This window comes from Falco punctatus (genome assembly GCF_963210335.1).
Source record: "Falco punctatus genome assembly, chromosome: 2".
NCBI lineage: Eukaryota > Metazoa > Chordata > Aves > Falconiformes > Falconidae > Falco > Falco punctatus.
The window spans coordinates 58843992-58869707 of NC_137581.1; the positions used below are offsets into that span (position 1 = coordinate 58843992).

Consider the following 25716-nt stretch of genomic DNA (forward strand, 5'->3'; position numbering starts at 1 on the left):
ACTCTTTATCAATGCTTCATTTCTGTGAGTGTGCACGTATGTGCACTGCAAGAGTTTTGACGTGTTTTGCATGCTACTGATGTTATAGTACATGTGGTTGCTGCTTATTTTCAGCTGATGTCTCCGCTGCTCATTTTCCTCTCACAACTGAGTATCAGTTTCTGCCCTTGTCTGATCTACAATTACCACCCCTATAACTTATGCCTCCCACTTTTTCTCACAGAAAAAATAATGAATTCTACTGATTATTTTCCTTATTTCTTCCCACTCCCTCAGCACCAAGCATCACTATCCTCCCCACTCCAGGAGGGGGAAATGAAAATAGCAGCAAAATTACTCATTCTTCTGTGGCAGCCTCTTATTTGCTGCTGTCAGTGCTCTGCCGTAACTCAGGTTTCCTGGGGAGAAGGGTTAAAATCCAAGCAGTTGCTGGGACCTTATATCTTCCTGCACAGGAATTTAATAAAACCCGTTTTTCAGTTGCATGGAACTATTGAGAGGAGGCTTAAATAAAATTTTCTTATGACTATATTAGCAAAGAGGAGCCAAGATACCTTTTTTTTATGAAATCAATGATGTTTGGTTCATTATTGTTTGATGTTAAAAACAAAAAAAAAGCAAATCAAAACAAAATCTTTATTAGCTTAAAAATTTGTCTGAGTAATTTGGAGTACTTTTCTCTGAAACAGCAATAAAAGTAAATCCCACGTTCATGCTGTGCTTAGAGCAATTTTGACAAAGTTAAACCGGTAATACCAGGCCTATTTTGTTTCTCTAATCAAATGTTTATGATAAATGGGGAATGCTCCATCTAGGCCTGATTTCCAGCTGAAATCAGGTATGACAGAGCTTGACAAACTCATTGTGTTCAATCTGGTTGGCAGTAATTGTTTGTTTTTTTCCCCTATTTGTTATACAGAACTCTGATGTTTCCTAGAAAAGGGCTGGGGTGAATTTTTGATAGCCTGTAAAAATCCATATGAGCAAACATGGCTTTAGCATTAATTCATGCCATGCTAAAATCAGATGGCATCCTAGTTCTGGGAAACAGTGTTTCTCACCACTGGGGTTTGCCTCCTGCGTCTGTCATACTACTTTAATCCTTCTCTGTGAAAGCCATGAACAACAAATACTACTTTACACTTGCTGCAAAGTGCTTGGTTCATCTCCAGTGCTTGTTGTGGATATACAGTTGAGTCCAAGCTCAACAACTGAATTTGGCTCTGGGGGCAGCTGCCTTCCAGCAGGGCTGGATCCTGCTGCTGTCAAAAGATATTCTGGAGCTTAGGGCTCAGCAGGACTCATGAGTACTTTCTGCCCCAAGCATGGCAATACCTCTGTGAGCAGCAGAGTTGATGGATTTATAAGCACCACACTCCTGTGAGGCGCCGCCTCTCATGCAAGCGAAGAGCTGCCAGCTTTTGTGGCTCCTTTGAGTGCAGCAGGAGCCGAGGGCCAGGAAGCGCCTGACTTTCACAGCAGCACAAGAGCTACTATCAGCTTCTAGATGGTGCCTTGCAGCTCTAAGGAGCAGTTTGCCCCATGTGGTCTTTCTCCATCTGGAGATGCTCTTCGCAATTTTCCCCTTCTTGTAAGGTGTAGGTTGTGAGATGGGTTGGGTTTTTTTTTCATAATGACACTTTGCAGGCTGACTGCTTTTAATACAGTAGTGCTAGTGCTCTGCTGTCAGGTGCTGTAATCCTGCTTCATTCTTGTAGGCAAGAAGGTGGACTGCTAACGATGTGCCTAGATTCAGATCCATGGTGAAACTCAGAAGGCGCAACCATTCACTGTGACCCCTGATGCCCTCTCTAATTATAACAAGTCAGCATATAGGAATTGTCATTTTTTCTGATAGAAAGATCTTGATTGAAAGAAAAGCTTGATTGAACAGCCAAGTGGGAACACTGTCTTCCTCTGGATTGCCAAGTGTGTCACCAGGTTTCCCACATGTTATGGCCACCATTCCATCTGTATAAAACATGATGGTTCAGAGGTGGTTAGGTGCCACTGTGTATGAGGAAAGGTGGCCATAGCAGTGACAGAAAGATCGTTCTCAGACAATAAAAATCAACTGGCAAAGTTTTGAACCATGGTGGTGCAGGAAATAGGGCTTATTTCAGTAGACACAACAGTCTATAAAATGATATATTGCTTCATAGTTCAGCAAGGTGAACGTCTTGATTAATCAGAGCTGTCTTCCTATGGAATTGGATCTGATTATTTATTATTATGGAAAATGTGTTGGCTGTTCCCATAAATAAAGTAATTTTGACTTGGACAGAAGTTCTTTTGCTTTTAGAGGATAATGTAGCTTTTATCTCTCTTCACAGCACTGCTTGAGTTAGCGGTTGTCTTTAATTTTCTTAAAAATCTCCTGAGGACACCTGAGTTTCCACTTGCTGGAGTATCTTCCTCAGAACTAGTAATCCTCACCTTTTTTGCTTACCTTTGTATTTTTAAGATTAATCTGCTTTATTTTGCTGATCGTTAGTCATAGGTTCTACCTCTTCCTTTGTTCTTTTTTTTGGCAGATCACTTCACTTTGTCTTTTCACACCATCACACACTTATTATTCTATGAACTCTCTGATATTTACCTACCTCCCTTGTCTGTTCCTCAGCAATAACAGGAGACCTTATTGCACTCTACAACTACCTGAAAGGAGGGTGTAGTGAGGTGGGTGTCAGTCTGTTTTCCCAAGTAACAAGTGACAGGACAAGAGGAAACAGCCTCAAGTTGCACCAGGGGAGGTTTAGATTGGATATTATGAAAAATTTCTTCACCCAAAGGGTTGTCAAGCATGGGAACAGGCTGCCCAGGGAAGTGGTGGAGTCCCCATCCCTGGAGGTATTTTAAAGATGTGTGGATGTGGTGCTTAGGGACATAGTTTAGTGGTGGACTTGGCAATGCTAAGTTTATGGTTGGACTTGTTAAAGGTCTTCTTCAATCTAAATGATTCTGTGATTTGCAGGCATCTTTGCTCTTCTTTCCTTCCATTTCATATCTTCGTTTCTTCATTTTTCAGGGTGTCTGAAGAACTCCAAACTTATCCTTCAAGCCTGATTCTTCTCTGGAACTGGTTTTGCTTTTGTGTCTTGACTTCATGGCCAGATGTTTCCCATTCTCCTCATATAGGAAACTGCTGTCAAAACCTTCTTGTTTGCCAGATGTGCATGTTTTCAGTATATCCAGCCTTCCCTCTTCTTTAATATTTTTTCATTCCCCATCCAAATTTTGCCTTCATCCTCAGCTGTGGCTTTAGTCTTGGGGGATCTTCTCTTTGGTGGAAACTGTTAGTTTACGTTTCTTACATGTACATATTCCAAAGCATGCTTACCAAAGTGTAACTAGTCATTTTAATGGTTGTCTTTTTTCTCCATGTGCCATCTTCTGCTGCCTTGGCAACCACTTACATTACTTTTCCTACTCCTACCCTAAATGCAAAAGCACAAAAAAAAGAAAGAAAAAGCTTCCAGCAACCTCTCCCACCTTTAAATTCACATGAAATCTCCACCGTGCTCCCGCTTTGTTGACTTTGTCACTGGCTATTTTAACAGTGAGCTTTTTGTTAAGTCTAAAAAAGTACAGAAAGTGACTTTTCTAGGTTTTATTTCACAAGCCTGGTTTATCTGAAGGGTTGAGTTCTCTCTTTACTCTCCACTGCAGTTACCTTGCTCTGAAGTTGAAAAGAAATGCTCCTAAATAGCTGGAGTGGGTAGGGAGTCGCATCTACTTTCAGATTTCTGTAACAGTGACAATTATATCCGGGAACACTAAGCTCTCTCATTTGTGTGGAATAGGCAGTTTTAGTTTACAATTTAGTGAACCTGCTTAGACAAACTTTTTTGAGGGAGAAAAAGTACACAAATTACTACAGCTTATGGCTTTGATGCATTCTTTCTCTGCCTGGAAAGATAAAACTGCTCAGTACACTGGCTAGGTCCAGATTTCTCTTCTTAGTTCTTTTGCTTGGCAGATACTTTTTGCTAGAAACTATTGCAGTGAATATTGCTTTTTCCTTGAAAGGATTGCTTTTTTAGCCAGCAATCTAATTTCTGATGAATTTGTAAATATTTAATAAAGCAATTGTTCTGTAGAAAGTCTTTGTGTTCTTACATGATGACTGAGATTGACAAAGCAGTACTTTGTAATATCTATACTTATTTCCAAAACAGAAGAGGAGATATGTTTTCAATTTAGCATAGAATTCCCTACAGTACTTATCAGGCTTTACAGTCTTAACATTTTTAATCAGTTGTAAAAGATCCTCTTACTCTCTGATTTATATAATAGACATTAGCTTTTCTATTTTTGCTTCATTTGACTTCAGAATGTTTCTGATGCTATAAAAAAAAATTGACATTTTGTTATTCTTATTTTCATCTGATTTTGTTCCATATATTAATGTTGATAAATTTCTCACTTTTTAAACAGACTTTTAAAGACAAAAAATTGTAGCCATATCCTTAAAACAAAAGAGATACAATATTAAATATTGAGCATATTACTGACATTTTATGTGACTGTTTTCCCTCAAAATCATATTAACTAAAATTTTCAAGGGCCTAATAACTGGTCATGTCTTTTAAATTCTCCGTCTGCTGGAGAGCTTTTAATGCTTTCTGGGGAATGTTGGACTGTTTCTTCTCTCTCCCTCCCTCTTTTGAGAGAGGAACAGTAGGGAGAATTGTGAGATACAAACCTTCCCTGGCACTCCCAGAAGTTCATGTTGTGTGGTTGTATAGCAGTCCCTGCACTGATGTGAAAGGTGCTTTCTTGGTCCCTAGTTTCCATTCAGTTTCAAGCACGTCTTCTCCTGTGCAGTGGGTGACACTGACCAAGGGTTGAGGCTCTCCCAGACATGTTTCCTCACTGTCAGGTTTTTGGTGGGCTGTCCCGCTGAGAGCAGGCACGGAGTAGCTGGTGGCAGCGTGGGTTGGGAAAGAAAGCAGGTGGTAAAGAAGGGGCGGCAGCCACGCAGTGAGACTGCTGTGTTTTGCATCTCCAGCTTAAGCACACAGGTAAAGCTGTTGCTTGTGACTGATTGGCAAAATGAAGGTCAGTTCCGGTCAAAGCAGAAATCTCACCAGGAGCATGTGTCTTATTTAGCAGTGATCCTTCTAGAAATTTTGGGCCTAATGCACGCTGAAAAACCTGATTTCTTGCTCTCAGAATTAGCAACAATATTAATGCATAGGCAATTGTTTCAGTCTTAGGCACTTCACAGCAGTTGCTTAACTAATTAAAATAAAATGCCTTAATTTTAGTGTTTCAAAGTACTGTTGTATTTGTCAGGAAGGTTTGGAGGCTGATCACAAATCCGTCTTTTCCGTGGCAGACATTGCAGGAATGGCATGACCTCACCGGTAGGCTTTAATTACTTGTTGCATGCGTTTTGACTAGCTTGAAAACTGATGCCTTTAATTGCTGGGTTCTATTCAGGTCTTCCAAGGAGTCTGAGTACAAATATGTGAAGCTCATAATTATACCTGTTCTCTCTAACTCGGACTTAATAGACAGTGTCCTTGCCTGCTCATGGGTTGTACCAAGGCAGGTGAACAAAGAGTTCAGGTGTTACTTTCAAGAAGTTTAAACAAGTACAGCTGTTGGGTGATACATAATGTGACTAGCTGGTCTCCTTTGATAACTCTTGGCTCAGTTTTGTTACTGCTGTGCACTCTTCCTGAAATCTGTAAACTCAGGGTTACCTGCAATGAAAAATTTACTACCAATACTTGAATTCAGAGAGGTTTTCTACAGATAAAGTTTGCATTTAAAAAGCTGCTATGATCATGCCTTTAATCCCCTCATTACACATTACCTGCACTTCCTCAAAGCCAACCTTTTTGGCCACTGAGAAGAAGCATTATTTCACAGACAAAATTATATTTTGGGCAAAGATTTTAGGAGCCATAAGGCAGAGTCTTTACAACAGATTAAATAGAGAGCCTTGTAACAAGAGGCTAGTGCACAATCTGGCCAGTTGGCAACAAAACCGAAAAATTTGCTTGCAAGTGAGGGGTAAGAGCATTTTAACTTGGAACAACTGAGTAGATGATGCAGTTGCTAGGTAATGTTTTTCATTTCTGTAAAAAATCTTGAGGTGAAAGCTAATCAATAAGGTAGATATGGTGTGGTGTCATTTGTTGCCATGGTTTCCGAACTTAGCAGTATGTTGTCTGCAAATAATATTGATGGTTGCTATGCAGTTGAATCTTTTCATATTGTTGTTTTGCCATTATAAAGCTCTTTAATCTTGGCTAAAGCTTCAAAAAGCAGAGTGTCTAGGAGTTTAAATGTTTTAATAGATAGGCTTGTATTACAACCCTAAAATATCTTGAAATTTACTACCTAATAAACAACAGGCATCAGCAGGAAGTGAACAAGGTTAACATTTTAGTAATTAAACTTCCACAAAGCAGTTGACATTTTCTAGTAAATTAATCTGCAAATTAAATATCTCTGTGGAATTAGTGCTATGACTCATTACATGGCAGATCATGTAAAAAAGGGGTAAGTAGTCAATCCTCTGGATGATAAGGCAGTCAAATGTATAAAGCTGTAAATGGCTCAAAAGCCATAACAGCTTCTTGAACAACGTCCTTGTGTTTCATATATCATTCACTGTTGGATCGTGCCTCTTTATTATGTTTGTGTTTTGCTAGAAAATTTTTTATAGCAGCTTATGTTAAACATCAAACAGTTGGACGGACTGAAAGGGAAATGAGACTTATTTTTCCTGATAGTTGTCAAAGTGAAGGGAAAGCATTCTCAGGTCAGGTCCTTTAAATCAAACACAACTTCATTTTTCATATTCTATGGAAAAGATGTTAGTTTAGTAAAATGCTGTGTATCCTTTATTTGATTTACTGGCATCTCTTTACAGTTACTTTTCTTGGTAGTCTGAGTTATTGAAAGCATTTTGGAGGGAAAGAATGAAAAAATAGATGAAAAGACAGAGCTCAGTGCAAGCTAGAGAAGGTAACATGGGGTGATCTGAAAGAGAAGGTGATTTGTACAAGTTCAAAATGTTTAGTATCCAGAGGTGAAACATTTTAAAGGAGTGGAGGACCCACTGGAGAAAGTGGAAAGAGGAAAAAAACCTCATACCTGCAGAGAGAAAACCAGAAAAGAAAAAGGCTAATGGAAGGAAGAGGAACTATTTTTACTGGGGTGAAAGAAGAGGAGAGGGGAGGAAGGATAGGAAAAAATCATGTGATGGCTTGCTGAAATCTAGGGGTTTTACATCTTTGGAGTGACATTTGCCATGCTGTCTAGTTTTTATCTTTTTTCTGCCATGGATTCCTCCTCCTCCTCTTCTACTTCCACTGTTCTCTACCGTAACAACACATTTCTTTAGAAAGTGTTTTGCCACCTTCTTTCTTGCCTTCTTCACACATCTCTCCTCTGTGTGGTGACATTGACTATCACATTTCTTTCAAACAGAGCAGTAATTGCCTTCGTAGTCCTACTTGTCCCCTTAATACAGTGAGTGAATTGCCAAGTGCATGCCCCCAGCGGGAGACCTGAGGAGGATATCACCAGGAAAGGCGAGGCATGGCTAAAATCCTGCTCTTGCAAAGCGGGCAGTGGTGTTCTTGATGACTCCTTTCCTGGAACTCCTCTAGAAATTCCCGGTTGGCTATGCAGAAACACAATAGCAGCCTTCAGTGAGTGTATCCTCAAAGCACTGCTACTGAGAGGAGGCAGATGGAGGAGACATGCCAGTTTGATGATAGCAGATGTCAACAAGTTAACAATCTGAAAAGGAAACTAGCAGCGCAGCAGCGCTTCTTACTCAAATGTTTAAAGAGAAGGAGGAGGAAAAAAAAAAAAAAGAAAATGAAAAGCAACATGGAAAAGAAGATACAAATCTGTAGTGGTGATCAGCAAGAGCTGTAAAAGACTATCTGATGCTAAATCTGTAAAGTGGTGCTGTTGAGTGGATTTATGTAAAGAAGTATTTCACTATTAGGCTGTCACAAAGGAAGACCATTTACTTCAGATGCCATATGCCAACTGTGCAATTAGTCATACATGTTGTGTGTACTAAAGAAGGGGGGTGCGGGGTGGGGGGTGGAGGGTAGGGGCAAGTCTCAGCCGTTTGCAATTGCTCTTGCATAACACTTGGTTTTACAGTTTTACAATCCTGGACATTTAGTTGCTTGCGCTGTTGTGAAAGTTCTGCTGTTTGGGATAACATCTTTTATTTCTCCAGGGTTTTTATCTTAGGGATATTTGTTTTCTGTGTTGTTATTTTTTGTTGTTGTTGTTTTTTTTTTCTCTCCCTTACGGAAAAGCCACATTGTCAGACCTTTTCCAATATGCTTTCACATTATAAAGCAATTCAGTTTTCAAAAGATTAAAAGAAGTATACATTTTCTGTCTGAGAAAAAACTCACACACCCTATTATGTGAGAGACAGCTTGGTACTTTGTACTAGTGAACAATTTCATAAAACATACATACAATATTGGGAAGTCTCAGGCAGCTTTAACAAAATAATTAATTTTTATACCAACAGCCATTGCAAGACACTGAGTGTAGGTGATGAGCAGACATGGGACTTTAGGTACCTTCTCCTAAAGGAAAAGGATAAGAGAAACTACACAGGAAACGCCCCAGAGCCACTGTGAAACTCCTTGCATTGTGAAACCTTTCAACCTGTTCCCAGTCCTTTCACATGGGACTATGATGTTCCATGTGGCACTGGATGTCCCAGTGTCACTGAGCACTTAACACAGATTGAGAGTAGGTTTTCCAAGTGTGATATGGAAATTAAAATAAAACCAGTTGTATCAATATAAAAAATCAGTGAAAGTATCCTGGCCTTTTTTGAAGCCACATCTGGACCTAAGGTGAGATAATGCAACCTGAAACAAAAAGTTACCAATTATAGACACAAGTCTTCTAAGTGTGTGATATAGTTATATGATAATAGTTAGTTGATTGCAGTTACTTCAGACCTGTTGATGATGCTGAATATAGTAGCTGATGCAGTTATTGCATCTGAGAGGTGCCTAGTAAGGCTAAGGAAAATAAAGATATTTAACCCAATTACATGCTTTAGCTACTGTTCATGCTATTTAAACAAAAATCTCAGAGCTTCCTGCAAAAAGTTCACTTCAGTGTACACATTTTTTGAAAAAAAGTAGGTAAAAAATCTGAAGTTTGGAGATTTCGATTTATTAAAGCAATTCTCATTTCATTTTATGTCTGTATGATTCAGTTAAGCTCTTCTCTAGAGCTTTTACATCTGTAGTTGAGGTCTTGGATCAGATTTCTTTTTTATCTCTTTTAAAAATCTCTTTTTTATGAGCAGACTCAAGGCATGTTTGCTTTCTGTGTATTGATTTAGAAACAGAAAGTTAGTTCCCAACCCAAATCCAAATAAGTAGTTGTTCTTGTAATAGCTGCAGCACAACTTTTCTTGTGTATGAGGACATAAATGCACAATTCTATTTTTCACAATGTACCACAGGAAAAAAAAAGTGCTTGTTGTTTAAACCTTGTGTACAAACCTCAGTTTTCACCAGAATTTCTTCACAAAAGCAATCCCCCAACCACAAACCCCCAACAGACTAATAGAGGAAGCCTGTGCCCAGAGAGAAAAGAAATCCTTTGTGGTTTTGTAGCTTCAGTTAAAATACAAAACCATCAATATTCCCATATGATGTTTCAAATGCAAGGAAGTTGCTGTAGAAGATGTACTCTCCTGGGGTGTTGACTTTCTGTCTTTCCTGCAAATACTCATAAGGTACAGAGCAGAGCAAAGCCAGGATGCCACGTTACTGATAAATCTTATACATGTGTCTGCTCCTACCACTGCTTCTCACCAGGAATGAACTAACTTTGGTACCTGTGATGAAGATCAGAGTATTGTGATGAGCAGCACAGTGCACCTTCCTCACTCTGCAGCTACAGCTGAACACTCTGTACAGAGGCTAAACCACATTTAAGAGCTCTGATGTTCTTCTTTCCTCTGAGATGGTAAACCAGCACTTTCAGTACTGAAAGAAGTGTTCAAGTCCAGCAGGAGAATTTTATTTTTTTTCATGTAGATGTTGAACTCCTTTTGCTGAAGAGCTAGCACCAGAGTTATGCTAGCCCATCTAGCTGTTTTGTCATAAAACTTCAGACATTTTGGAGCCTTGGAGACAAACAGAACTGTACTGACATAAGTTCAAAAAGCTGTTCTAAAAGAGGAAAACTCATTTTTTTCCCAACATAACTAGAGGTTGCAGATGACATTATTCATATATTACAAGTACAACATTGCTCTCACTTGCCCAAAATCCTTGTAATAAACTAATCCCCAGATTTTCATTGTGTGTGTGAGATCAGCCAGATATTCAGGTATTTAAAGAGGTTCCAAGGACACCTTTGCACATACTGAAGATGCTTCCAAAGGTTCACTTTTACCGGCACCTCATAAACCATCCAACCAACCAGGTCCAAGAATTACCAGCATTTGAAAAGCTAGGGATCCCTCCACATCTAACAGAATTATTTTTTGTCTAGTCAGTACAATACTTTTATATGTTGTTTTTTTTTTTTTTTTTTTTTTTAAATGAAAAGCCATTCTAGGTGTGGGAAGTCATTCCAGGCCATTTTGAGAATAGGACATGCAAAATAAAATGTGAGCCCACTGAGAAGTCTATAGTTACTGTCTGTTTGAGTCTATAAATTTCTCCACATTGATCAAGCTCAGCTGGATCACACTGCTCTTAATGCCTCAGAATGAGCAAAGCGTGATGAGATTGTCCATCCTATTTTCAGCAAGTGATGCATTTTGTTTGCCCATTTTGTGGTACTGGTAGTCTCCTTTACTGGTCTTTTTTTTCCCTCCACCATTCAGTCAGTGAATTTTCGTTTAGCTTACCTGAAGCTGCTATATGCTATCTATAATGTCCTTAAGTCACATATGCTTCCCCTCACCCACTCCCCTGAAACTTTGTGATCTTCTGTACAAATCTTCCCATCCCCCTTCTCTGATTTGCCATTTGTGAACATTATTTTAGATCATTTGTTCCCATCCAGCATGAAATAGGTTCTGCTGGCAGCAAGACACAGCAGCTTTGCTGAATGTGCTCAGGTTGCCTGAGATTGCTTGATAACAAAGAAATTGCAATTTCTGATAGGTAATGCTTTCAGATGTTAAGCCTGGGATAGCCATGGGGCAGAAAAGTCCTTCCTACAGGCACATTCCCTTCTATTTATCACTAGCCTGAAACACCATCTGTCCGAGGTACCAATGAATCTGGTTTGCTTTTACACATTCAGTGTAATTTGGTGCTATATTCCCTACATGTTAAAAATAATGTTTTTTTAAAAAAACAACTTCATTTATTTGTTTGCATTTAGAAGATAAAAATTCATTACCATGCACAGAAAAATCCTTTATGTTGTATAGTTATAGACAGGAAAAAACAGTGAAGTACATCATATTATGTTCAGTGTTTATTTTTACATTGAAAGTTATTGCTATTTCTTCCTGATATTTTTGGTGGCAATAACATGGTAAGAATGTTTTATTATGCAAATGATATACTTCTAGAACAGTGTTTTAAAAAGAAAATTACCTGTATGAAAGACACTTTTGATCAGTTTATATAGGCAGCTGGAAACTGGTTTGAATGTGTGCAGCTAATGGTCACAGCAATTTGCATGGGAGCAGGTTTAATGTGAGTCTAGGCACTATTTTAGTTATGCTTTCATAAATGTTGGGCAAGAGGAATGAAAAAATGCTGTGGTAAATGGTAAATAAAATCAAAAGCAAAATGCTTAAGGCATGGATTTTTAGAATTGTAGAGTCAGTTATCTAACAAACTTCTGTGTTTAAATGAGATGTGGCACTTTAATTCCCTTTAAAGATGAAAATCCCCACCTTGAGCTGGTCTTTTTTCAGTCTTCAAATAATAAGAAGTATTGGTAATAAGTTAGTACTCTTGTTGACATCAATGGGAGGAAAGAGTGTGAGGAAATATTAAGGCTATAGACAAATAAATGTCTTGTATAATTATTGTACTTTTGGAATCTTGCATTGCAATAAATGGGTTGAGATTTTCAATACCAATAGATAATACAACCTCCAGCATAAAGCTTCCTTCATCTGAAGTCATCAGCTGATGAAATGTACTCTCCCAGTTCAGTGAGGAGGAGAGGAAGCCACTTGCTATAAAATGTCTGAGTTGAACTTGTTTCTTTTTACTCAGAAAGCGTAGCTCTTGCACAGATGGTTGAGAAGGTGCAAAATATTACAGTCTCCTCCTGTGTTTAATTGTTTCTGTATGCCCTGGCTTTTAAAGAGAATTTAGGATGTGTTTGGCAGTAGCTTTCCCTCTATAATCAGGTTGCTATGGTAAACCTATTATTCTAGACAAAGAAAGAGTAGGTTTAGTAAAGTGCTGATCCCTTTTCAGTATAATGTGAGCTTCAAATTACTTTTGAATGATTGAATTGGTTTAGTAAGTATTTTGTCACAATCACTAAGAGAAGAAGGTCACAGAATGAGGTGTGGCTTCTGTTACTTCAGTAGCAGATTCATCTGACAAAGCAGTAATATAGCGGAAGCAAACTTACCATGCAGACGTCTTATCCTAGTTTTCCCAGGGAAGCAACCTGAAATTTATTGTTCCAGAATGCTGTTTATTTTTTGTTGTTTATCTATATGGTGATAAACTGAGCCTTTGAAGTTTATATTTTGCTACATTCTATGTAGTTATTTGTTCATAAACAGTGGGACTTCAGTTATTTGTTATCTCCACAGTGTGAGCTCACCTTACATAATCTTACCAAATCTCAGTACTTTTGGAGGTAAAATATGTTTTTGAAGCCAGTATAAAGTTGCAATTACTTAGTGCCACCACTAAATTCCCTTCTCACATTCCTCGTAGTGTTTTTGTCATGTTTGTAAAAGAAAAAGAATGATGAACTAATAATTTGAGTATCAATTTCAGCAGCGGTGTACTAAACTACTATAACTATATCTTTGAATATTTAAAAGTAAAAAAAATTGCTCAGAGAAATCCTTTTCCAGAGCACTAACTGAATAAGGTTTCTGTGCAGTTTCAAGACACTTTCAGTTCTGAGGTCTGCAGTCTAATGGTCCAAATTGTACCCTGAACTTAGGTGTGAGCCAGCCAAAATAAAATACAAGGCACATATATCAACAAGGAATGTGAATTTTTCAGTCTATGTGTTGGTGTTTTATTCATCAGCTAAGATGAGAAGCTTGAGAAAGTAGGGCCTAAATCCCCTTTGTGCTTGATTTTGAGAAGACAACCTGAGTTTCTATCTCTTACATGACAAAAACGTACCCTATCTGCCTAGGGATGGGATATTCCGCACTGAAACTGTTGCACATTAAAATGAATAAATATTAATTGCAGCAGGGACTGAGAGGAACCTGTTCTCATTCCAGTGCAAGTGCCCAGCCACTGGGCTTTCAGGTCATTCTGACTTATTAAATTAAGCATTACAGAAGGTAATGCTTAATTACAGAGCATGCAGGAGCCTCATTACAGAACTTTCCTTTGCTTGTCCCTCTGGAGGATTTTCCAACTCTGCTGACTTCTCTCTTCAAAGTAACTTGCTTAAACTGTTTTTTATTGTCCTTCAGGCGTCCTCCTTATTATAGCATTAGCTGGCCACGACACCACTGTTAAAGATGGGGTGTTTTTTTATTTATTTATAAAGTCTTCACAAGAGATGGGTCCTGTTCATCAGGTATCTGTCTGCCTACAGGTGACTGATTGTGTTTTGGGACACTGCAATGTGACATTTTTTTAAAAGTAGCCAGGTTGTCTAAGGTGGATGCATAGAAAGAGACTGTGTGAGAGCCCCAAACAGTACCAAGTCGGAGTCACTAAAAGTCTCTGTATATTTAAGTACCAAGGAATTATTTTGTCCCAGTTTCTAATGTAGCTTTCCTTGGCAAATAATTGTAGTTTAGAGAATGCAGGCAAATAACAGCAATGATTCTGTAGACAATCATATCTTAAATGTTGACATGATTACCAAATACAACTGTATTTTGTGATGTGGTAGATGCACTTTCTATAATACATTTTTTTCTGGAACAAATATCCTCATATAATTACCAACGCAACATAGTTTTAAAACTATGTATATTATAAAGGTATCATGAAGCATTTGCTGTTAATCGTCTCTATCAGCATGTCTTTTTTAAGAATCTTATACTTTAAGCTGATCATAAAATGTCCTTCAAGACTGAATCCTGACACATAGGATGTCAGCTCAAAAGTGCAATGTACATTGTTCCTTGGGAAGATGAAGAGTATGAGAGCTATAAAATTAGCTGAGATTTTTTTCCATAAGTAATAAGATCCCCCCTACTCCAAGTTAATTAGACTGGGGTTTTTTTGGAAAAAAAATGTAATAAATTAAGGTTAGAAGTTGAAAAAAAAAAAAAAAATATTTAGAATGATCTGGCAGTATGTTGACCTAGAAAGTTTTATTGTCACAAAACCTACAGTTAGGAAAGCCCCATTTAGGTTCTCCTTAACAGTCCTTTCCCATTCAGCAAATGCTTAAAAAATATTGTGCATGCTCATCTGTCTGGGTACATAATGAAAGGCTGCGCTTGGAGGATCTTTTTTGCTATGTATCTATAGTTGCTCCTACTGTGAATTTGGGTTCTGTAGTCAGTAGAGCAGTGTCTGGGCCCAGGTTGAGTCTCACGGATGCTGTTATTAAATTAGACCAAGAGGAACAGGCTTTTCTGCATCCTAATCTGTGTCTCTGGTGGCCCTTTTTTGCACACAATATCTTTTCCCAAGACCATCAAATGTATTTACTTTGATCCATGGTTTGTGTCATATTTAGAGCAGGCTCACAGTGCCACTGTATTAAAACAATTTTAAAAATACAAAGGAAAACTCTTAGAAGTTAGGAAATAACAAAATCAATGTTACCCTAAATTGAGTTTTTCTCTTATATGTACAACATAAGACTGTTCTTGATCTTAATTTTTTTCACATCTGAACATTCAATACTCACTGCTCTGAGGGCTTTGGAATGGCAGATCTGTGGGAGGCTGGATGAGTCTATTCCCCCTTTAAGCTCTGGGGAGTTCTCCTGTGAACAGGTTGATGGAAGGGAAGACTCTGACAGAGGCTGTGCTTTTGACTTGTATTTCCTCAGGTCTGGACAAGAAAAATTATAGGGATTTTTGCTTTCTGAATGCATGATCGAGTATTTGAAGAGTTTTGTTTCTACATTAATAGAGACCATCTTAGATAGCCCAGTGTATAGACTATTTATATATATTTCTAATCACATTCATTTTGGAATTTCTGAGGTATGTGCTAAATGTTTTAGGTCAGTTACCAAGGTTAATTATGCAGTTAAGCATGTGCTCTGTTATGCAAAGTTGAGGTATGAAAAACATACCATGCCAGTGATGGTTATTGTTACTGTCTCCACCAAGATATAATGCTAATTAATATACTTTGCTTCTGGTTGCCATGGAGGAAGGACAGCTTTTTGGTGTGTTTTTTTTTTTTTTTCTTTTAAGTATTAAAAAAAAAATTATAGGCTTTATGTGCATACTTTAATTAATGCAGAGTGACTTTTAGTTTGTCTTTGAGGGGTAGGGTGTAGAATAAGTTTGGCTTTTTTGTTTCATTTATTTTACTTTACTGAAATAATGACTCTTAACAATTGTTTATTCTTACAGGGAGATGTGAATGTGGCCAATGCACTTGTTTTCCTCCAGGAGACAACAGAGTTCATGGCAAAAACTGTGAATGTGATGATCGACAGTGTGAAAATGCAGAGAATGATGTCTGTGGGGGTATGTGTTCACATAATATGATATGATATAATATACCCAAATCTTGGCAGTTTATAACTTTCTATTCCCCATGATTTTATAACGTCACTGTAGACTATTGAAATAATGGTTTTATTACACTGAAGTATAGATTTTTGTAATAAACAAGCTCTATAAGTATTGAATATGTCAGTGAATATTTATTTTAAAACTTCAAAACCACTAATGATGTAGATTAAATACACATAATAGCATAAATGTAGGTGCTGTAGTATATCCCAAATTCCATCAGTGTTCATTAGAGAAGAATGCAGACACTTCAAGGAAAATCTGAAAAATTAGGTAATTTTACTTTGTGTTTAGTACAGTTCATGTTTTACTGAGAATGCTGTATTTTACCTAAAGGTAATAATGACCAGCAATACTTCTGAATATTTCATATGCACTGAGGGTAATATGTTTGTTTTCTAAAAAAGTAGTAAAAATATATTATGAAATAATCTAAAATGCTTGAAATACACTATCATAGTAATTGTACATGCAGATCATTTATTTTCATGTTGACAGTGAGAACTTCATTGTTTCATTTTTCAGTAATGTATGTTGGTGTTAAGCGGTATTTCAAGTTTGGTTTAGGTATGTAAATGTATGCATACTTTATGGTATTTTAAAACCAGGTGAGTAGTATTTGTCTTAAATGCTCTCTTTCTAGATTTTATTTGGTTTATCTTGAAAATGACCACTTGATTCTTAGTATTAATAAAGTAGTTGATATGAGCAATGACACATTTTATTATATTCCTTATTTCTGTATGAGGAAAACCCCCACATATATTGCTTCATAATCCTTGTGTACATGAAAAATTCTGGCTACAGAGAATATTTCTTCAAGGTGTTTGTCATGCAGAATGTAGGCATATATGGAAAATTCAAGTTTGAGTGTCTAACTAGCCATAAAAGCAGCTTATATTATTCAGTGTAATTCATTAATAAGATTTTGTCGAAAAAGAATAATTTGAAATTTAGTTTTGTATAAAGGACATAAAAGCAGTTAAGAGCACTGAAAAGCTGGGTCATCTTTGTTATAAATTAAGTACTTGAGAACCAAAACTCATCCTCTTCCATGGTTAAAAATATCTCTTCCATTTATGTCATTCATATTTTACATTATTCGATGACAATTCTTCAGTGTTAATGCTGCTAATTATATTGCACCTTTTGGAAACTATAGAAAAAAATTCCATTCTTCCTTATTAGGAAGTGTGCAGTTATAATTTTAGGTTTTGTTGCTGGCTAGGGCACCTCATACTTAAATAAATAATTGCCTCGACCCCAGAACGAGTGTCTGATTTTTTACTGTGCAGGAGACATGCTAGGTCACGCTATTACCTGAATAAACTCTCCCCTTTAGTTTAAATAGCTTTGTACAAAAAGAATGACAGAAATAAATAAATTAATCAATTTAAAAACAATATGCTTTAAGCTTATTTTCCTAATTTTGAAACAAGAAATAGGAAAAATAGAAAGCACATGAACTTACAAATCAGTTGTAGTCTCAAGCTAAATTTTTCCACTTCCATTCCAGATGATAATTTAGTTATTAATGATTCTTTGCAGGTTAAAGGAATTATATAGGAAAACGCAATTCAAGTGACTGTGCAATTTGAAATTGCACTGCAAAGCATCTTTTGAGAGGACTTCAGAAAGTCCACCCTGTGATTTTTGCTGTTCCAGGGAGCTGTGCTTATTCTTAACTCTTTCCCCAAAATCTTAGAATAAGCACCAAACCAGGAATCCTGTTGTCCTGGTCTTTCTTGTAAGTAAAAGGAGAGGAGGAAGCATGGCATAAGGTGATGATTAGATCCACTAAGATCTGAGCTGACCTTTGAAGTGCCTCATGGGAAACTAGAGCATCTTTGCTAACTCACAGCTGTCTGAACTTGGTGAGGTGAAGCTGGTCTCTAGAGTTTTAGTCTTCCCAAGTTGAAGTCATGCCACTACTAATACCATCCTCCAAAAGTTGTTGGGTTTCTGTAGTAAATCTGTTGAGATTCCAGTGGTAAATAATTGGCAGATTATTTTTTCATATTTGTGGTATTTTATTTCTTGTTCTTGTTCTATTATATTTCTAAATATAATTTGAGATATGTTTGGGTTATTCTAGATTTGGTTGTAATTTACTCCTTGAAGCATGTTCCTATGTTATCACAATTCCATCCGCTTTTGTTCTTTTGTAGCCAGGAACTGTTTTCCCCTTCCTCTGTTTACGTTCTCATACCACAGATGTGTTTATTTGTTTACAGTTGTCTGGTTCTTCCATGTGAAGTGTGCTGAGATTCAAATTAACAAACATAGATGGTTCACTAATCATGCAGTTCTCTTCCACACACCACTCTTCCTTCTCTTGGCTGCTGGAGCTCTGAAGTGGCTCCTACCCTCATTTTGCCTCTTCCCAACATCCCCACCCCTCCCACCCCCCTTTTTTTTTTTTTTTTCTTTCTGCTGGCAGGTCCTGAAATCTGATTTTCTTTGACCATCCAGAGTCCACCTGTCCTTCTGACCCGCCTGCCTCAAGTAACCACCCCCGCCCCAATAACTTAAGGCTGCACATATTTAGGTGAAGTGTTAAGTACAGTAACGTTTATTTTCAGTCCCCATCAATGGCAGCTTTCTGTTCACTCACCATTTAGCAAATGAATTCTCTTTACCTTCCCTCATGCTCAGACTCATACTATGAGCCATTTACTCATGCATTTTCTATGACTTCTTCTTTCACTGTGACCACTTTCACTGTGGCTTCCACCAACATTTTCATTGAAATGTCTCTTCCCACAGTATCTGACCAAATGTAGGAATTTCTGTCATTGTTAAACTTTTCAGATCCTCTGTAGTCTCTGATGCTACAGATAGCTTCAGCCCTACTCTTTAGTAATTGTCAGATGTTTTGCTTGACTATCACTTTCTATCCTGGAGATAATATTTTGAATGCTTCCATATACAATATTTCATATATCTCCCTTCTTAGAAGATTCTACCAACTTTAACCTTACTTTCTTTCCTCTTTTGCAACTTACCTATTCACAGAACTTCTCTTATTAGGTTTGCACTTATGGCCTATACATCTCTCTCTCTTCCTTTTTGGGTTTGTCCACGCTTCCATCTCAGCCTGAACTCCTTGATATCTCTTGCTGAACTGCTTATTCCTTCCTCTTTCCTGCTCCTCTTTTCATTACTATTTTTCTACCACTATTGCTACCTAGACAATCACTGTCAGGACATAAGCCCTTGCTAGTAACTCTGCCTTCAGAGAATGGTAAGCTGGACTCTGAATGTGCAGGGTCTGACAGTGAGCACTGAGTGCCTGTAAGCACAAGGAAGGAAGACCAGTGTTTTCAGATTAAATGCATGCTGAAATGAGAAATGTGAATGACAACCTAAATGATTTGAATAAGAATTGTTACTGGCCTCCTCTGACCAGCAGAGATTGATTAATAGCTTGCTTTCCAGACCAGCTGTCCATGAGACAGTAGAAAGATGTGAGGTGAAAGATATGATAAATTAGGGTACAACTGAGTGAGACCCTATTACCATGTTTCTCCATGATTGTAGTGAGTCATTCACTTAAAAACCTGGCTGTCCATCATTGCAGTACCAGGAATAGAGACATTATGTCTCCAGAAAGACAGAGGTTGCAGGAGGACTTGGCATAGGTTCCACAGCACTCTGCTATTAGAAGTGGATTAATGGAATCATATAATCATAGAACGGTGTGGGTTGGAAGGGACCTTTAAAGATCATTTAGCTCAGCCCCCCTGCCGTGGGCAGGGACACCTTCCACTAGACCAGGTTGCTCAAAGCCCCATCCAACCTGGCTGTGAACACTCCCAGGGATGGGGCAACCACAGCTTCTGTGGGCAACTTGTTCTGGTGTCCCACCACCCTCATTGTAGAAAATGTCTTTCTTATGTCCAAGCTAAGTCTACCCTCTTTCAGTTTAAAACCATTGCCCCTTCTTCTGTCACTTCAGGCCTTGGTAAAAACTCTCTCTCTGTCTTTTTTATAAGCGCCCTTTATAATATTGAAAAGCTGCAATAAGGTCTCCCCAGAGCCTTCTGTTCTCTAGGTTGAACAATCTCAGCTCTCTCAGCTTGTCTTCACAGGACAGGTATTCTTAGTCTTCTGACCATTTTTGTGACCCTCGTCTGGACCTCTCTAACAGGACTTTCTTGTACTGGGGACTCCAGAACTGGATGCAGTACTCTAGGTTGGGTCTCATAAGACTCAAGGGAGAGGCTCACCTCTCTTGACCCACTTGCCGGTTCTTTCCTTTGTTTTCCCCTTTCTTTGCCTGTGCCTCTGTAAAGAGACCTAATGCTATGGCTGGAGCAGGTATCTAATGCAGTCTTTTTGAGATAGATATGTTCTACCTAAAGGCCTATTCCCTGCAGTTCAGTTTTTTTCAATGATGTAAGATTTGCCTGAGCGTATCTGCAGTGTTGATCCACAGCAATATTTAACATCACGTTTTATTTGGCTTACTTGGTTCTTCAGGTCTTTCATGTGCAAGTTAAGTGGTTTCAGTGCACACATATGACTGGAGGATCACAGGTTTGCCAGTATCCTGATGAGAGACACTTCTCTCTGTCTTCTGAGGTTATGGCTGTGCTGCCAGCCTGAGCTTTTAACCGTTATTTGACCCCCTGCTGTGTCCAGTCATGTTTTTCAGTGATACCATTGTTGGCTGCTCTGCCTCGCTGGGCTGACTGTTGTCCATTATGTTCTGTTCTCTTTCAGGACAGAGGGCAGGCAGGCAACAAGAATTCAGAACACCAGTAAAGATCAATTTGAAATTGATTTGATAGTGGTCTTAACTCCATTTGTTTTGATTTGTTCTCTGGACCATTATTGGCCTAGTTGTGAGTTCTTGTCACAGCAAAGTAGCAAACATTGAAGGAACAAAACAGAAGTCCTTTCAGGTTTTCTGCATGCTACTGGTTGGTGCAGGATTATGCTGCTTAAAAACGCTACAATAAAAACACAGCCCTAAAAAATGTAAAAAATTGGTTGAAGCTCCACACAAGTTCATTACTAGGGCCAATAGCAAAGGTTGAAACTTGTAACGGGTAACTCACGGGAGGCCCTTACATATTTCTAGGGATCCTTCCATTTTGTTTTATGTCAGTATTTCAGTCTGTGCTTCATATAGTGGGCCACAATTAGATAATTAGCTTCAATGAGACCTTTAATACTTAGACCTGCATATTTGCACTGTCCTTAACACCAAGAAACAACTAAGTCTCTGGTCACCCCAGTAAGCCAGTTCATTGACGGGTGACAGTCTTTGCTCTTTGACTGGTGACTAGTGACAATAGAATACTTTGAGGAGTTTGGTTAATTTATTTTCAAGTGAGCAAATTCACTTTGATGACTTTTTAATGATTTTTTTTTTTGGCCATGGCACATCAAAGTACAATCCTAACACTGTAGGAAATCCAGTTGTGTTGTGTCATTTCACATCAAAGAGTAAATGCAGTTATATTTTTGTTTGTTTATACCAATGCATTTTGGTAAAAAGCATTAGTTCTCATTAGTTTGAGATTCTGGTTGTAGTATAAAGGCTTGTAAAAGCTGGAGGAGCTGATTTATTCTTGATGGAAATGCTGTCCTTATGTCCTTATGTCCTTAAATCCCTCCTTTATGCAGGTCCGCCTTCACACCTCTCTCTCCTCTAACTGTAGAAAACTAGTGCAGCAAAAAGTACATGAGACTTTATGGGAGGGGAAGTTAATATTTTTGTTATAATTTCCCCAAGTAAATTAATTTTTACTACTCAGACACGTTCTCTCATTGATTTTATTCACTCGCATTCTCACACACACGTACAAGCATCAAAGTGTCTGGGTTTAAGTAGTTTGGTCAGGATAACTTGTGTGTGACAGATGGACAAGAGACGCTGCCCATCAAGTTCTGAGTAGGTCTTTTTGTTTCATCTTGACTGACAAACTGGGTTTTAGACACATATTTTATATCGTTTAGGACCACACAGTTACGATGATCCTTTTGGCTCACAATTTTGCTCACCTTCCTCTGTAAGTTTCAGGCAAGTCTGATGCCTGCTGTCTGTGCTTCCTCATTTTTGACATTCTCAGGACAATGCTGTTCTTGTTGGGTTCACAAGGAAAGGAATGACACAAGTTTTATGCTGTGTCTGTGTTGACATCCTTTGTTGTTTGAGTGCACAGTCTTCTGCTGACAAGTCATCATGAAAGTCACCACACCATTGTTTTATAAGAGTGCAAATCTTCTATTATGACACAATAACACTTTCTTCAGTTTTACTGCAGTTAATGTTGTTGGTTATCAATGCAGGTCATGTTTTTAACCTCATTCTGGAGTTTTTTCTGGTGCTTACCTACACATTTCCATTCATACGTCATTCACACCAGTCTTAAGATTTCCAGTGTTGTCTGTGTATTGGCAGAGAACAACGGAAAAGCTGTGGTTTATAAGACATACAAATACTTATTTTATATATATATATAAAAATAACTGTGTTATTATATAATAAAGAAAACCATCAGAAATTGTGAATTCTTTTTTATGAAAGTTCTAGGTCCATACTGCAGAAATCATAAATGACATCATTTTTTGTCATCTGTTCAGTAAAGCAGAAACATGGTATTTTCAGATAGCATGTTCTTATGAGGACCAATAAGACCATAACCACAAAAATGAGAGTTTTGATTAATGATATGCTTCATTAAACAAAGCTAAGTATTAATGTTATGGTGTAGTTGCTGTCAGACAATTTCCTCATTTCTTGCACTAATGTTGCTTCACAGAAACAGAAATATATAGGACATTTATGTAACTCTCCAGTATACCTAAAGTCATAGCATCATAGAATCATAAAATCATTTAGGCTGGAAAAGACCTTTAAGATCATCAAGTCCAATCATTAATCCAGGACTGCCAAGTCCATCACTAAACCATGTCACTAAGCACCGCATGTATGTGTTTTTAAATACCTCTAGGGATGGTGACTCAACAACTTCCCTGGGCAGCCTGTTCCAACACTTCAACACCTTTCAGTGAAGTCTTTCCTAATATCCAGTCTAAACCTCCCCTGGTGCAACTTGAGGCCATTTCCTCTCAGAGAAGAGACCCACCCCCGCCTGCCTACATCCCCCTTTTACGCAGCTGCAGAGAGCGATAAGGTCCCCCCTCAGCCTCCTCCTCTCCAGGCTAACCAACCCCAGTTCCCTCAGCCGCTCCTCACAGGACTTGTGCCCCAGACCCTTCACCAGCTCCGTTGCCCGTCTCTGGACACGCTCCAGCACCTCAGTGTCCCTCTTGCACTGAGGGGCCCAAACCTGAACACAGGATTCGAGGTGCGGCCCCACCAGTGCTGAGTGCAGGGGGACAATCACTGCCCTGGCCCTGCTGGCCACACTGTTTCTGACACAAGCCAGGATGCTGCTGGCCTTCTCGGCCACCTGGGCACACTGCTGGCTCATGTCCAGCTGTCCGTCAACCAGCACCCCCAGGCCCTTTCCCACCAGGTGGGTTTCCAGCTGCCCTTCCCCAAGCCTGTAGCACTGCGTGGGGTTGGTGTGACCCAAGTGCAGGACCCAGCACTTCTCCTTGTTGAACTTCATACAACTGGTCTCGGCCCATTGGGTCCAGCCTGTCCAGGTCCCTCTGCAGACCCTTCCTGCTCTCAAGCAGATCAACGCTGCTGTCCAACTTGGTATCGTCTGCAAACTTAGTGAGGGTGCACTCAATCCCCTCATCCAGATTGTTGGTAAAGATCAAACAGGACTGGCCCCAGTACTGAACCCTGGGGAACATCACTTGTGACTGGCCCCCAAGTGCACGTAACTCCATTTACTTCCACTCTCTGGTCTCCACCAGCCAGCCAGCTTTTAACCCATCATGGAGTGTAGCCATCCAAGCCATGAGCAGCCAGTTTCTTCGGGAGAATGCTGTGGGAGATGGTATCAAAGGCTTTACTAAAGTCTGTAGACAGCATCCACAGCCTTTCCCTTAGCCACTAGGCAGGTCACCTTGTCACAGAAGGAGATGAGGCTTGTCAAGCAGGACCTGCCTTTCATAACCCCATGTTGGCTGGGCCTGATCACCTGGTTGTCCTGTACATGCTGTGTGATGGCACTCAGGATGATCTGCCCCATAACCTTCCCCAGCACCAAGGTCAGACTGACAGGCCTATAGATTCCCAGAACCTCCTTCTTATAGATGGGCTAGGATAGACTGGGTAACTTCCCGTCTTCTGGGACCTTTCCAGTTTGCCTGGACTGTTGGTAAATTATGGAGAGTGGCTTGGTGAGCTCATCTAAATGCACATTAGCAGAGAAAAATAATACTAGCCCATGCCCCAGCTGAAGACAGCTTTTGGCACTGACTGGTCTAAAAATTCAGAAATATGAATTCAACTCCTGATGCTACTATGGCTTCTCAAACTACATGGGACTTTATTTCAAAATCTTCAACTGCCTAAAGCTAGGCATCTTATATGATTTCTGATGCCCAAGGCTACCCTTGTCTGACCCTAACTTGGCTCCACAAGGACACAGGGATGCCTGCATAGCTGCCACCGTCATGAGGATGTCCCAGATATCTTAGGGTATGTCAAATGGCACTAGGCATCTGAATTGAACCAGTAATTTCTCTATGGTTCCCTTTATGTTAAAATAATAGTTTATTTCCTACCTAACAAGTTTATAATCTTTTCTACTGCAAAGTCTTTAGAGCAGGGACCATGTTCTTTTGACTGAGGAATCTGAAATACATATAATTGTTACAGAATTCACTGTTCGTAAAAAACTTCAACGTTTTTATACCATTTAATAGAGATTTTTTTGTTATGGTATTAGTTATTGAAACATGCAATTGATTCTCCTGGGAAAAAAGAGTTCAAACACATGCTTGCTGGGTAAAACTGAAGCTAAAAAAAGTGATAATGACTGTATTAGGTAGTGGAGAAGTCAGTCTGCCTGACATAAGGCTAGTGTGATTTAGGGTTTTATTCTGATAACCCTAAATAAAGAGTTAATGATTCAGTGTCTGTGTCCTTGCACTTAACTACTTTTTCATCCTAGCTCTGAGAGACATTCAGGGGAAGCAACAGATAAATTCAAAAGGATTAGTAGATACTGAGTTAGATATGAGAGTGATTAATGTAGCCAGTATAGGTATTAATTTGCATGGTATATTCTGCATTAAATTAATTTGGTTTTGCTTAGCTAATTTTACTTTTCTAATTTTTCTTTTAAATGCACTATATATTTCTGTCCTGGTCACCTCAACACTTGTGCAGGTGTATGAAAAGTTGAGGCTTTACATAGATGCACAGATAATGTAGCTTGTTTAGCTTTTCAGATAGCATGAAATATGATTTAGGTTTGTAAAAGCACTTTAATTGAATCTTTCTGTTGAAATGAGCAGTAAATTAATTGCTAATGCATCGACATTTAGGTTGATTAATAGGTATTTGCAAATCCAAAAGGGGGTTATACATTGAACCTCGTATATTAGGTTATAAATAGCCATTACACTATACCTCTATGTTGAAGTCTGTGGTACTGCGTGCAACTAAAGCCTGCCTCTGAGAAGGTGGTGCTCTGAAGACTCCAAGACATGCGCAGCCCATGCCAACATCACCTGAATGTTTGTTTCAGTAGTCATCACCCTTGTTTGAAATGCTGTTTCATTTCTCAAATGAATTTGTCAGTATCAGCCTTTCTCTCTGGTTCTTGCTTTGTCTTTCTCTGGTAGTTTGAGAATCCCCATTCAAGTATATTCAAAGAAGGTAGTTCAGATCCTGCTAAGACACTTAGCCTTTTTTTTTTTTTTCCCTTTCTTTTTTTTCCTTTTTTCTTTTCAATAGGCTAAGCAAA

At 38.7% G+C, this 25716-nt stretch overlaps 1 protein-coding gene across 1 annotated transcript in view; it reads left to right on the forward strand.

Annotated features, from left to right (window-relative positions):
• ITGBL1 (integrin subunit beta like 1) overlaps positions 1–25716 on the forward strand; it is a 151161-nt gene that overhangs the window by 114298 nt on the left and 11147 nt on the right. Inside the window, exon 9 of the mRNA XM_080375665.1 lies at positions 15704–15820. Within this exon, the coding sequence (XP_080231791.1) occupies positions 15704–15820 (117 nt within the window). The remainder of the gene's footprint in view (positions 1–15703; positions 15821–25716) is intronic.